This window comes from Gossypium raimondii, chromosome 4 (genome assembly GCF_025698545.1).
Source record: "Gossypium raimondii isolate GPD5lz chromosome 4, ASM2569854v1, whole genome shotgun sequence".
In the NCBI taxonomy this organism is placed as follows: domain Eukaryota; kingdom Viridiplantae; phylum Streptophyta; class Magnoliopsida; order Malvales; family Malvaceae; genus Gossypium; species Gossypium raimondii.
Genome location: NC_068568.1, coordinates 16,295,557 through 16,309,507, shown reverse-complemented (window position 1 = coordinate 16,309,507; position 13,951 = coordinate 16,295,557). Strand labels below are relative to the sequence as shown.

Sequence of the window (13,951 nt, the reverse complement as noted above, 5' to 3'; positions counted from 1 at the left end):
AAAATTATAAAATTTTACAAAGTCGAAAAAAATTATAAAAAATGTAAAGAAATATAAAATTCGTAAAAAATTATAAAAATTATCGTACCAAAAGAAACATTTTATAATTTTTCTATAAATTTTATTGATTTTTATTTATACCATTTTTCTCCACATCTCACGATGTGTTGCCTCATGTGAACTGGGGTTGCTAACTTTAATGGTCAACTGTTAAAGTTAATGGTTAAAGGATCTCTTTGATGCATTTTATATTTTTTATGATTTTTATAAAATTTTACGATTTTTATAAAATTTTACAATTTTTATATATTTTTACGATTTTTATAATTTTTTTCTAATTTTTAATAAAATTTATTATTTATTATTTATTATAACTTTTATTGGTTTTATTTTTTATAATTTTTTGCCACATGTCACACTGTGATTGTGACATACGATGACTTTAACTGAAAAAAATTACTTTAATGGTCAACTGTTAAAGTTAACGGTCAAATTGACTTTTTGATGCATTTTGACCGTTCAAGCATTCAGTTGAGTGAAAAAAAAAACTTAATTGCTTTTTTGAAAAAGTTTGAGGGCATTTTTTTATGCAATTTAAAAATTCAAGTACCTGATTGAGTGAAAAAACACAAGGGCTTAATTGGTTTTTTTTTTTTAATTTAAGGATTTTTTACAACGTTAAGCCAAAGAAATATAATTGCAGTTTTGCATTCTTTTTTCTCAAATAACATATATATTACTGCAAAAGAAGGGGGGGACAAAAGAAGTGTTCTGCACTATAAACATTTCAACCCTAATGCAATCTAATCTAAAAAAAAAATTATCGAGCAAGCTAGTGGTGTTGTTAATAGGAGATCAAGGAATCGAGCAAACCAGTGGTGAAGTTTGATTCTGAAACCTGAATCTGTTAAACTTAATTTTCTATGCCTTTTTTAGTTTTTCTATTAAAGAGTGAGCTACAAAAATAGAGTGTCTAACTACTTATGGAACGATGATGGTGGTGGCCGATGGAGAAATTGGCGAGACGACGACAGTGGTGAACACCAGTGACTAAGGAAGCAACGAGGCGACGACAGTGTCTTGAATCTTGATGGAAGAATGAGCGACTGATGATAGAGGAAGCAGCGGGAAAATGATAGTGTCTTGAATCTTGATGGAAGAATGAGCAACTGACGAGTACGATTGGTAAGTGGAGGTGGTGAGCAGCACTAGATAATGGCGGTGGTGACTGGTGAGTGGTGAGCAGTAACCGACACTTAGGGATTTTGTTTTTAGGAATTGATTTGGGATTGGGAATAAGGGGAGAGGAGGGTGATTCCCTGACTAGGTGAGGCTCTGAGGTTTAGTATAGAGTATTAGAATAGAGTTGTATAATTAATAAAAATTAGGTTAAAAAAAATTCGAGCTGAGCCGAGCCCATGTTGAAAAACACTTACCTGTGCCCTGGCCCATTTAGAAAACGAGCCTCATTTCGTGTTGATTACACATATTATATGATAAAAATATCAAAGATTAAAATAAAATTTGATACAAATATATGCTCGCACACATATGTATATATATTAAAATTAGTGTTGATATTTTGTGTTTTTGAGTATGCCTATACGTAGGGGTGAGCAAAATTCGATTCAATTCGAAAAAAATAATTTTTTTTAAATTTTGAGTTAATCAAATCGAGTTATTTGAATTATTCAAGTCAACTCGAATAACTCAATTCGAGCAGAGTTGAATTTCACAATTCAAATGTAACACCCCTAACCTACATCCGTCGCCGGAATAGGGTTATGGAGTATTACCGATCAAACAGACATAATTTCAAGCATTTCATATCATATAATATTAAAAACAAAACTAATCAAACTCATACATATTGTCCCTTATTCGATCCCTTGAGGCCCCAATTACATATTAGAAACAAGTCGGGACTAATTTGAAACCTCAGATAATTTTTCAAAAAATAATAAAAAGTTTCAAAGCTGCAGGTTCACAAAGCCATGTGGCCAAAATGTATCTTAAATAACAAGTTTACCATTCCCTACAAGTTTGGACATTAAGCAATTCAAAAATCATTCGTTTAACTTATTCAAAACCCAATCAAACACATCCAAAATATGTCAAAACAATCATCCTAGGTGCCAACCAATTTACCCTCATAGGTACCACAATTATATCATCAAAACGTATAAATAAAACATCATTCAAATCCAATTTGTAAACATGCCAATTTCAATTTATTTTACCTATTTCATGTTCATTTAAACATTAACTTAAATATGTCATATTATGACCTCAAACATAAACACATATTTATATGTATATAACCATCCAATATTAACTTATAATCTTATTTACAATCAGTCCACAAAATGATTAATATATAGACACCCTAGGTACATGCCGACACAAAAGGAAAAAAAAATCACCACATTTGAGTTCAGGAACGTTGTTGGATGCTGATTCGACGATCAAAATTTAGTACCTAACCTGCGCATGGAAAACAAAACCGTACGCTTAGTAAAACTCAGTGGTATTTCTATAATCTGAATATTTAAAAATAAAAAATATATAAAATGTAAAATAAAATGCTAAGCACGATTGAACATTTTAAACCATACAATACTCAATTTTTATCACTTGCTATAAAAATAGCTTTTCACAATTTAACTCACATTTCATTTATGCAATTGCTTTATCCATACCATATTCAATTCACTATTTCACTTCCATTTCAATATAAATTATAAAACTTATTTATACATTTACCCCTATTAACACGACTCGGACTCGGATGGATACATGGATCTAACCAAAACACACTAGTTTAGCACCTAGTGCCTCATTAGATAATTCGAAGTAATAATTTGACATCCAGTGTCTCATCGGCTAAATTGAAGTAATTTGGTACCCAGTGCCTCATCGAATATATCTAAAGTAATAATTTGACACCCAGTATCTCATTGACTCGAAGTCGAAGAAATCCCTGAACTCTTCCAATCCTATGGCATGTCATCTATATCCGGCTTAGCCCGATACAGTTAATAGGGTTTCAATTCACTTTTCAAATACAACCAATATTCAATTCAATTCAATTCAAATAATCAATATATAATCAATATATATACCAATTCAATCAATATAAATTCAATAAATTCATCACATACTAAATCAATTCATTTCAATTGCAAAACACAATAATTCTCACCTCAACACTTACCATATACATTAAATTGAATTATAACAATTAACAACTAAATTCGGATTAGAGAAATACAAACAGGAAATTCCGAGCTATTCTTCGTCGACTTTATCTTTTCCCTTCTTAGTCGAGGGTTCTGGTACGACGTTAGTTATAGAACTAAAACAATTAAAATTCATCAATACAACACAATTCAATCTCATATTTAATATTTCAATTTTTACTCAATATTTACCAAAATTTCAATTTAGTCCCTAAACCGAGACTAATTTTATTTCTTCACAATCAATCCTATATTTTCACACAAATTTCACTTTAAACTAAATTTATCTCCTAATTTCACTTAAATCCCTAAATTTCAAATTTTCACAATTTAGTCCCTATTACTCAAAATTTACAATTTATTTACAATTCAATCCTTTTTCATTTCTAACTTAAAATCTATCAATTTAATCCCTAATACTAAAATTATTCAACATAAACAACATCTAAAAACTCAATAATTTCTAAAATTTTGACATGGGTCGGAAGTATTTAATCTCGAATTCCAAAACCTAAAAGTTACAAGAAGATAGACTAAATTAACTAACCAATTAAGCTTTGAACTTTGAAACCCTAATTTCTCCTTTCTTTCTTTCCCTTTTCTTTTCTTTCTTTTCTCTTTGTTTCGTTTCTATCCTGTTTCTTTCTATTTCTTTTTGTTTCTTTATTTATTCTTATTATATAATATAATATATATAATATATACTTAGACATTAAAAAATATATAATAAACTTACAAAATATCTATCTTATGCTGCCTCATTTAATGCCAATGGCATAATTCCTTCTTTAGTCTCTTTTATTTTTCTGTATTCTATAAAACAACTTTCACCCTTTATGCAATTTAATCTTTTATCTAATTATTCTTAATTCAAGTAAATTCACCTAACTAAAACCTAATTAATTACACAACTAACTTCGTAAATATTTACTATAAATATTTACGAGTCCGATTTTCGGTAACAGAGTCTCGGAAACGAACTTTCCAACACTCGTGACTGTCGGGTCGTTACATCAAATAACTTAATAATTCGAATGGTATAAATACTCTTTTGGTCCCTGTCAACTCTGAAAATAAGCAAATTGGAGTTACAAAAAATTCAAAATAATTTTAAAAATTCAAATTTTATATTTTATAAATTTTAAAAATTCCAATAATATAAAAATTAAAATTTTAAAAAATTCTAAAATAATAATTTTGGGACCTAATTAATTATTCAAATTTATCATACTCAAGTGTCTTTTTTTTTGCTTTGAGTTTTTTCAAATATATATGGTTTTAAATTTATGTGCTCTAACATGAAATTAGTTATACTGTATAATATTTTTATTTGACATATTTAATTTTTAAATTTAACTCGAACAATTTCACTCGATTCGAAAAAATTTCAAATTGAATTAGGATGATAAAATAAGACTAGTGAACTTGATTAATTTGAATTTTTTCACTCGATTCAATTGAACGCTTCACCCTTACCTATATGTGCGAAATATATATACATGTATTTGTGTCTTATTTTATTTTATTTTTCAAATTCCATTTTAGTTCTTAATAACATGTGATATTTTGATCTTATTATATACTATTTTGATAATTTTTAAATAATTTTATTATATTTTAAAAATCCTTCTATGATTTTTATAATTTTTCAATACTTATTAATGATTATTATTATTTATATAAATTTAAATATTTTTTATCATTTTAATAAATTTATAATTTTTCAACAATTCTTTATGATAATGAACCTAGACAGAGGAGTGTCTACATTCAAATGAATTTGGATGTTCACTTGTCCTGGTTCATTTTAAGCGTGTTGTTTAGTAAAATTTTAAAATAATTTTTAAAATTTTTTATTTTTTAAATATATTCTTATGTGACATGCCACGTCAACATATTTACTCATGTAACATGTCATGCGTTAGCTTTTAATTTCAGTTCGTTATGGTAGCGTTCATTATTGGCCAAACTGATCAACGACAATTTCTATTAATGGAATGAACTAATTAATTTGTTATGCCTATGAGAAATCAATCAAATGTATTTTTTTTCTATAAGAACTCAATTTATTTTATTGGAAATTTTTTTTAAAGAAAAGGTCAAAATCTTGCAAAGTTTTGGCTATGGAACCGGTGAAGGTATTCTTCTTTCCCTTTCTCATCTACTCTCTTTTTTGTTGTTCTTTTTTCCCTTTGATTTCCCAATTTAATTTTGCCCTAATATGAAATCATAGAATTTTACTGAATTTGGGGATTAATATGGGATAGGTTGAGAGGGAGAGGGAATGGGTAGGGGGAGGCGAGGGCATTTTTATTTTATTTAATACTAATATAAAATATAAAATTTTTATTATTTTTTTAAATTATTTATTTTTATATATTTTTAAATTTTATATATTATTATTTATTGCCAACAATATGATATTATTTATATATACATTTAAAATTTTTACTATTGTAACTCCTCTTTAATAAACAAAAGCCATCAATTACTGTTTTACCATAACACTTAAGTTGGGCTTGGATAGTTAGTGTAAAAATAGCGGTGGTAGTGAGACTAGATGCTGTAACGATACTATAGTGTAGGATAAAAAGTAAATTAAACGCACTGCACCGTACTGTACCACATCCAATCGCCCATTCAAATCCACCCTTTTTTAGTGATCTTTACAAACTATTTTTAGTGTAATTTTGTTGATGAATTTACAATTTACATGGAGGATGAGGAGGAGGAGGACATGGAACACCTAATATCCCACCATACACACCTCAATGAATAATCAAGGTTGAACGTGGTCTCCCATACTTTTGCATACACTTTAGTTATCATTGTGTCTGCTCATCACTTCAACAACAGCGAAATTTATTTTAATTTGGAAAATAACACGTGGGATATTTTATCTCTTCAACTCAAAAACTCTCTACGAATTAATCAACATATTACTTCTACTATTATCAATATACCCTTTTTAACTTTCACTGTTGATTCACAGGTTTTACTTTCTTTTTACATGTCCCTGCATTATTTTGGGGGGAAATTCATCATCATGCTCTAAACTTGTCTCTTCTTGATGGTTTCACATTTCATACAAGTGGCTTTCACTCATTTTCAGACACTCAAATTCAATCACAATTTTTTATAATAAAGAAGAAAAATGCGAGGGTTGCCAAGTGGGATCCATCTCAAACAAATAGTGGAATTCTTTTCACAAAAAGGAAGTGCAAATTTTTTAGTAAACTCATCTTCTTAAATTTAACTAGCTCCGACACTCCGGGGTTAAGGCATGGTTCCTCTTGGGGTCCCTGCAGTAGTTATAAACCATATGGTATCTTTGAACCCATCTCATTGCTCTACGTTGTTGCCTTGTTAACCCGCCCGACCGGAAAAGCGAGGCAGAAACCGGGTGGCACCAAGCTGGAGCATAGGCAGAGCAACCACTTGCTTTGAAATTGGTGTACTTTGCTACAAATGGTTGGTATTTGTAATCAGCTTTGTACTTTCCATCTTCAGTTGCCCATGATGAAGCATCCCATATTGAACCATACACCCACATTGGCCTTAGAGGAAATGTTGCAGCACTCTTCCTTGGATACCTCCTTATGGGCACATCATCCACTAGGAATCTAATATAAATCAACCAATGTAGCAAATTCATACATTTTTGACAAAATAATATTTTTTTTAAAAGTATCTATATTTGACTTATATTCCTTCAAATGTATTAATGTTTATGATTAATATAATATACATACTTTATAGCATGATGATTTTGAGAAAGCAAAATCACTAAAATGTTAACTATTCCAAATCTAAATTATTAAACCTGAAAAAGGCAACAATACTTTTAAGACTTTAGAGCCAATAGGGAAAAGAAGCCTACATCCTCTCCAACACCTCATCAATTCCCATGATGATGACTATTATATTTATTATACTTCTCCTAACCCATTAGACACTGTAATATGGGTTGCAAATGCAATCATCCTTTATTTTAACAAACACTTAATTAATGGCCATAAGCAAGATGTGAGGTATGGGATACACTCACATGATCTCCTTAGGAGTCCAAAGAATGGCATAGTGATGAAAGTCTTGTGTTGGATCAAACCAAAGATGAAACTTCATTTCCCTTCCAATGATTTTCCCATCCCCACTCCCTCTGACATAAACATTGGTTTGTAAAGTATAAGGCTTCCCAAATGTTGTTCCAAGGAACTCTATGTCCACTTCATCATGGAACCCCGGATGAGCTTCGTTGTTTGATAGCTGCCATTGTTATAATCAAATCAATAATCAATAATCAATAATTACTATGTTTATTGAAATGCAAATGTTGCATTAAGAAAGATTACGATTCTCACATAGAATGCTGTTATAACCCCTGCAGTGTAACCGGGTTGGACCTTAATCGAGGCACTGAAGTAACCGGATCGAAATGGACGAACTGACTTGAATCCACTTCCTGTCCATTAACCAACAACCGAGCAAGTAAACAAGTTAAAAAAATAAAAGCTCGAATTGATTGCAGAATGAGATGAAGGGGAAGGGGTTTGATTAAATATAAGGCACCTGAAGTTTTGTCAAGCCAGATGGTTAATGCATTGTGGTTAACACTTTGATGGGAAGGACCCCAGAGATTTTTAAAGCCTTTGTGAAAGCTCATAGGCCTAAATTTAGAGCTTGGCCAGTAACCAGGAGAAGGTGGCCAGTCCGCATTGGTTGAAGGAAACAAAAGAATGAGAAGAAGTGAGAGAAAGAGAGCCATCAAGATTGAAGAGAAAGCAGAAATGAGGATGAGAAACTCGATGGGCTAAATTAGAATGATTTTGGGACTGTATAAATGCTGGGAGATTGTCACTTGTGACTTTGTGTGTGAGGGAGAAAGCGATGGGACATTGTGTATATGGATGGATGAAGAGTATGGCAGTGTATTTATATATATTTTAAAGGACAATTAGTGGATCCTCAATTGGAAAGAAAAGAGCTAACGAGGAAGCTCATGGTTTTGTATATTAAGTGTTAAATTATATTTTATTCTCTTTAGTAGATTAAATAGTAAATTGATTGTTTCTGTTAAAAAATTTATTCATCTCTATTATTAAAAACTGAATATATTACGTGTATCTCATACTAACATACAAGATCAATTTTTAAAAGTAGAAATGAATAAAATACTAGTAATGATGGTGTTTGAGAAATGAAACTTCATAAATGGTGTGGGTCATTAGCCATACTGTGTGGGGACTCAACTTGATGGTAGATACTATTATTTCTGCCTTGGTTTATTCATACAAATTACAGCAAAATGCACATTGCCCCTAATTTGTTGCAATACAATAAAATAAATGAAATGGTAGAAAGGCCATCCATTGTCATTTTCGAGTGCAGATGAAAAACCCAGTAATCCATCATTGATAATGACACAGTTTTCTTATTCTCCTACAGTGTTTTTATGTTAGATACCAAAATTATAACCTCTTTACCATCCATTTTTTCCCCCCAAAACCCAATTGCACAATAGACAAATAAATAAAATTATATATTTAGAAAAAGAAAGGAAAACAGAGAAGTGGCACTGTTGTGTCGGTAATAGGCAAAAGGAAATGGGGACCCGTTTTCACCGACAAATCTAGGATGCTTTATTATTTCTTCATATAAATATTTTACTATTTTAAGATAAAAATATATGTATTTTAGTGAAATACTTGTTCCTTTTATGTATCGAGAGATTTGTTTTTTAAATCCCACGATTTAACTCCATTAAATTTGATTTTAAAAGTCACCAAATGTATAAATAAGACAAAGAAATTAAATTCAAATTTTATGAGAAATAAGGATTAGTTTTTGTTTTTGTTTTTCATTTGTGCTTAACAATTTTCATTTTAGATTATATCACATAAGATCTCACGTCTCGTTTAATAGTTAAATTTAATTATTTTAATAAAAAATCTTATTAATATAACATCAATAATTTTAAGATGTAATTACAATATTTATTCTAAAATTTAAGTACAAAACTAAAGATTTGAGAATATTTGGTGCAATTAAGAAAAATGTAATCCGAATTTAAAATGTGGAAATTTGATCCACAATCATAGCCATTAGTCGTAAGCAATTTTAATTTCATAAAGGAAAAGAAGTGCGATAATTATAATGGATAAATATATATATAAACTTTGATTTTGGTGTATACATGAAATTTTGGTTTTGATTCAAATGTACTCATTTAGAGAAATGTTTACATGCCTTTATTTTCATATTGAATTAATATAATCATTTATGCATGTAATGTATCAACGTAAAATGGTGCTAATGTGATAATATTATTAATGAGTTGTGAAAATAAATCAAATCAAAATTTCATATTTTAGATATATACGCCTAAATTATAATTCCATGCGGAGAAATTCATCACTTCACTTACAGTAATTACGAAAAAAGGAACCCTTAAAAGTGATCGAATATCAATGGCTATAATAATATATAAAATATAGCAAGGCTTTTGGTATAACAAGTTGAAAAAGGATGGTTGATGATGAATAATGCAAATTAGGTAGTGTCATAGTGGCACATGTTAGGTAAGGATTAAGGGCTGAATCTAAAAATCATTGGGATTAAATTATAAGTACATGTATACACGTACCAAAAGGTTCTAGGAATATTATATAACAAATAGAATTTTGTTTATGTAATTTTTAGTTGGGTGAAGTAAAGAGGAAGAAGATGTTTCGGTGAAGAGGAAGATAAAATGTATCGTCTCTTAAGAGCTGACCCCCTTAATATGGTCTTTAGAAATGTATGTACAAGGTGGCTTTTTCCAAGTTGGATTTTGGATCGGGTTAAGATATATTTTATAATAATTTATTTCCCACATTGTTAAAGAAAAGTTATAAAGTGACTTTTCTGAGACAAACTTACACGCTTGCAACGTATAATTGGGGGCTTACTATGTAAGTTTTAACTCGAAAATTTATTGAGTTCGACAGTGCGGTACATGAGTTAAAAGATCATTGGAGAAATGATTTTAAGGAAAGGAACCGTATTGTAGAATACTGCGAACTGTATGTTTAAAAATGTCGCAAACTGTATTGTAGAATACTACGAACTGTATTCCTCGTAAGTAAAAGTTTGCGATCATAAATCAGCGAACCATGAGAAAGCTAAAGGTCGTGATAGTAAATCAGCGAACCGTAATAAAGCCAAAGGTCATGATCGTAAATTAGTGAACTGCGAGATTCATTAAATCCCGTAAGTAAAAGGTCGTGATTGTAAATCAACGGATCGTAAGAAAGCCAAAGGTCATGATCGTAAATCAGTAGACCGCAAGATTCGTAAAATCCCGTAAGTAAAAGGTCGTGATCGTAAATCAACGGACCGTAATAAAGCTAAAGGTTGTGATCGTAAATCAGCAGACCACGAGATTCGTAAAATCCCATAAGTAAAAGGTCGTGATCATAAATCAGCTAACGCGAGATTCGTAAAATCCAATAAGTAAAAGGTCATGATCATAAATCAACAGACCGCGAGATTCATAAAATCTCGTAAGTAAAAGGTTGTGATCATAAATCAGAAGACCGCGAGATTCATTAAATCCCATAAGTAAAAGGTTGTAATCTTAAATTAGCGGACTGCGAGATTTGTAAAATCCCGTAAGTAAAACATCGTGATCGTAAATCAGCGGACCGTAAGAAAGCCAAATGTCGTGATCGTAAATCAGCAGACCATGAGATTCGTAAAATTCTATAAGTAAAAGGTCTTAATCGTAAAAAAGTCAAAGGTCGTGACTGTAAATCAGTGGATCGTGAGATTTGTAAAATCCCGTAAGTAAAAGGTCGTAATCGTAAATCAACAGACCATAAGAAAGCCAAAAGTAGTCATGATCATAAATCAGCGGACCATGAAATTCGTAAAATCCCATATGTAAAAAATCGTGATCGTAAATCAACGGGCCACGAGATTTGTAAAATCCCATTTGTAAAAGGTTGTGACCATAAATCAACGGATGGTAAGAAAGCAGAAGGTCATGATTGTAAATTAGTGGACCATAAGAAAGTCAAATGTGGTTGTGGTCGTAAATTAGCAAACCATAAAAAACCGAAGGTGGTCTTGATCATAAATTAGCGGACCATAAGAAAGCCGAAATTAGTTGTGATCGTAAATTAAAGGACCATGAGATTCATAAAATCTCATATGTAAAAGGCCATGATCGTAAATCAACAGACTGCGAGATTTATAAAATCCTGTAAGTAAAAGGTCGTGATAATAAATCAGTGAATAGTAAGAAAGCCAAAGGTTGTGACCGTAAATCAACAAACTGCGAGATTCGTAAAATCCCGTAAGTAAAAGGTCGTGATCGTAAATCAACGAACCGTGAGATCCATAAAATCTCGTAAGTAAAAGGTCATGATCGTAAATCAATGGGCCATAAGAAAGCCAAAAGTAGTTTTGATTGTAAATTAGTGGACCGCAAGATTTGTAAAATCATGTATGTAAAAGGTCATGATCGTAAATCAGTAGACGTAAGAAAGCCGAAAGTCGTGATCATAAATTAGCAAACCATAAGAAAGCCGAAGGTGGTCATGATCGTAAATTGACAAACCATAAGAAAGCCGAAGATGGCCATGATCGTAAATTAACAGATTATACAAAAGTCAAAGGTGGTCGTGGTCGTAAATCAACAGACCATAAAAAAGTCGAAAGTGGTCATGATCATAAACCAATGGACCATAAGAAAGCTGAAAGTAGTCGTGATCGTAAAGCAGCGGACCGCGAGATTTGTAAAATCCCGTCTGTAAAAGGTCGTGATCGTAAATCAATGGACCACGAGATTTGTAAAATCCCATAAGTAAAAGGTCGTGATCGTAAATTAGCGGACCGCGATATTCGTAAAATCCCGTAAGTAAAAGGTCGTGATCCTAAATCAACAGATCATAAGAAAGCCAATGGTTGTGACCGTAAATCAGCGGATTACGAGATTCGTAAAATCCCGTAAGTAAAATGTCGTGATTGTAAATTAATGGACCGTGAGATCCATAAAATCCCATAAGTAAAAAAGTTGTGATCATAAATCAGCGGACCATAAGAAAGTGAAAAGTAGTCGTGATTGTAAATCAGTAGACCGCGAGATTTGTAAAATCTTGTATGTAAAAGGTCATGATCATAAATCAGCAAACTGTAAGAAAGCCGAAGGTCGTGATCATAAATCAGCAGACCATAAAAAAGTCGAAGGTAGTAATGATCGTAAATTAATGGGCCATAAGAAAGCCGAAGGTGGTCGTGATCGTAAATCAGTAGACTATAAGAAAGTCAAAGGTGGTCGTGATCATAAATTAATGGGCCATAAGAAAGCCGAAGGTGGTCGTGATCGTAAATCAGTGGACAATAAGAAAGTCAAAGGTCGTCGTGATCATAAACCAGTAGACCATAAGAAAGTCAAAAGTAGTCGTGATCGTAAATCAGCGGATTGCAAGATTTGTAAAATCTCGTATGTAAAAGGTCATGATCGTAAATCAATGGACCGTGAGATTTGTAAAATCCCATAAGTAAAAGGTTGTGATCGTAAATTAAGAAATCGTAAGAAAACCAATGGTTGTGACCATAAATCAGCAGACAACGAGATTTATAAAATCACGTAAGTAAAGGGTTGTGATTGTAAATCAACGAACCGTAAGATTCATAAAATCTCATAAGTAAAAGGTCGTGATCGTAAATCAGTAGACTATAAAAAAGCCGAAAGTAGTCGTGATCGTATGTGCACTAAAAAACATAACACATGGAGTTCTACCCAAACAACATAAAGGAAATTGAATTTCATATAAATAAAACTAACATAAAAGAAGCCTAAGCTCCAACCATGTTACCCTAAACAACATGAAGGAAGTCAAAGCTCCACAAAAATTAATCAATTTAAATTAAATCATGGCAGTTGCATTCAAAAACAACAAGAAGAAAGTTAAAGCTTAGATCTATAGAGCATAACCACAGAGGTTATATTGCAAGATTTGTAGAATGTATTTACAAAGGCTGTAGAGTTAAAGAAACCAATATGATGGATCTACAAAATAAAACTATAGAAGTTACAGAGCTGGAGCTTTGCAAAAACAAAACCAATGAACAACATGATAGTTGAACCAACAAACAACTTGAAGGTAGCCCGAGCTTCACAGAAATGAAGTGAATAAGTGAACAATACTTACCCATTTTGCAAGCAACAACTTTTTCATCCATTTTTTACCCATAAAAAATAGTGCTATAAGAAAACATGCGATTGAATTGAATGTTCAAAGAGAACTTCTCCAATGTAAAAGTACAATATAATAAGACATTAGTTGTTTCTGTTTATCTCAAATCATCTTTCAACAGTTCTATCAAATAATAAAAACATATAAAACTTCAACTTCTTTTGAAAATATCATCATACATCACTTATTAAATCCTATATAATGTAAATACATACAATCCAAACATTTTTCCTTCACATCCTTATAAAATCGATTACTTATATATGTTAAAATGGTCCAAAACCTATTAAATAAGGATACGTGAGCCTATCATTGGACTAAATGCTTAGCTGAAACAGTATCAACTAAATCAATTTCTTAGGAATATTAAATCAAGACCCTCATAGGTTAGAATTAGTTTTATATTATTTTCTTTCGACTTTTAGATACTTTCTTGTTTTTCTTCTTGAATCAGTTTTGATTCAAGAACTT

General features: G+C 31.2%; 1 protein-coding gene across 1 annotated transcript; it reads right to left on the bottom strand.

Annotated features, from left to right (window-relative positions):
- Nucleotides 1–6,344: 6,344 nt before the first annotated feature.
- Nucleotides 6,345–8,134, bottom strand: LOC105767968 (probable xyloglucan endotransglucosylase/hydrolase protein 32). The gene is made up of 4 exons (XM_012587597.2): nt 7,809–8,134; nt 7,601–7,701; nt 7,288–7,505; nt 6,345–6,862 (listed from the first exon to the last, which is right to left on the bottom strand). Exons 1-4 carry the CDS (start codon nt 8,002–8,004, stop codon nt 6,496–6,498), a joined length of 882 nt encoding a protein of 293 aa, XP_012443051.1. The 5' UTR covers nt 8,005–8,134; the 3' UTR covers nt 6,345–6,495.
- Between the last annotated feature and the right edge of the window lie 5,817 nt (nt 8,135–13,951).

Bases quoted from the DNA above. Each gene is read 5' to 3' on its own strand.
- LOC105767968 (XM_012587597.2), bottom strand. From the start codon at position 8,004: ATGGCTCTCTTTCTCTCACTTCTTCTCATTCTTTTGTTTCCTTCAACC. The intron at 7,702-7,808 runs GTGCCTTATATT...GTTAATGGACAG, and splicing joins CTGGCTTGACAAAACTTCAG to GAAGTGGATTCAAGTCAGTT. The intron at 6,863-7,287 runs GTGAGTGTATCC...GATTTATATTAG, and splicing joins TGGACTCCTAAGGAGATCAT to ATTCCTAGTGGATGATGTGC.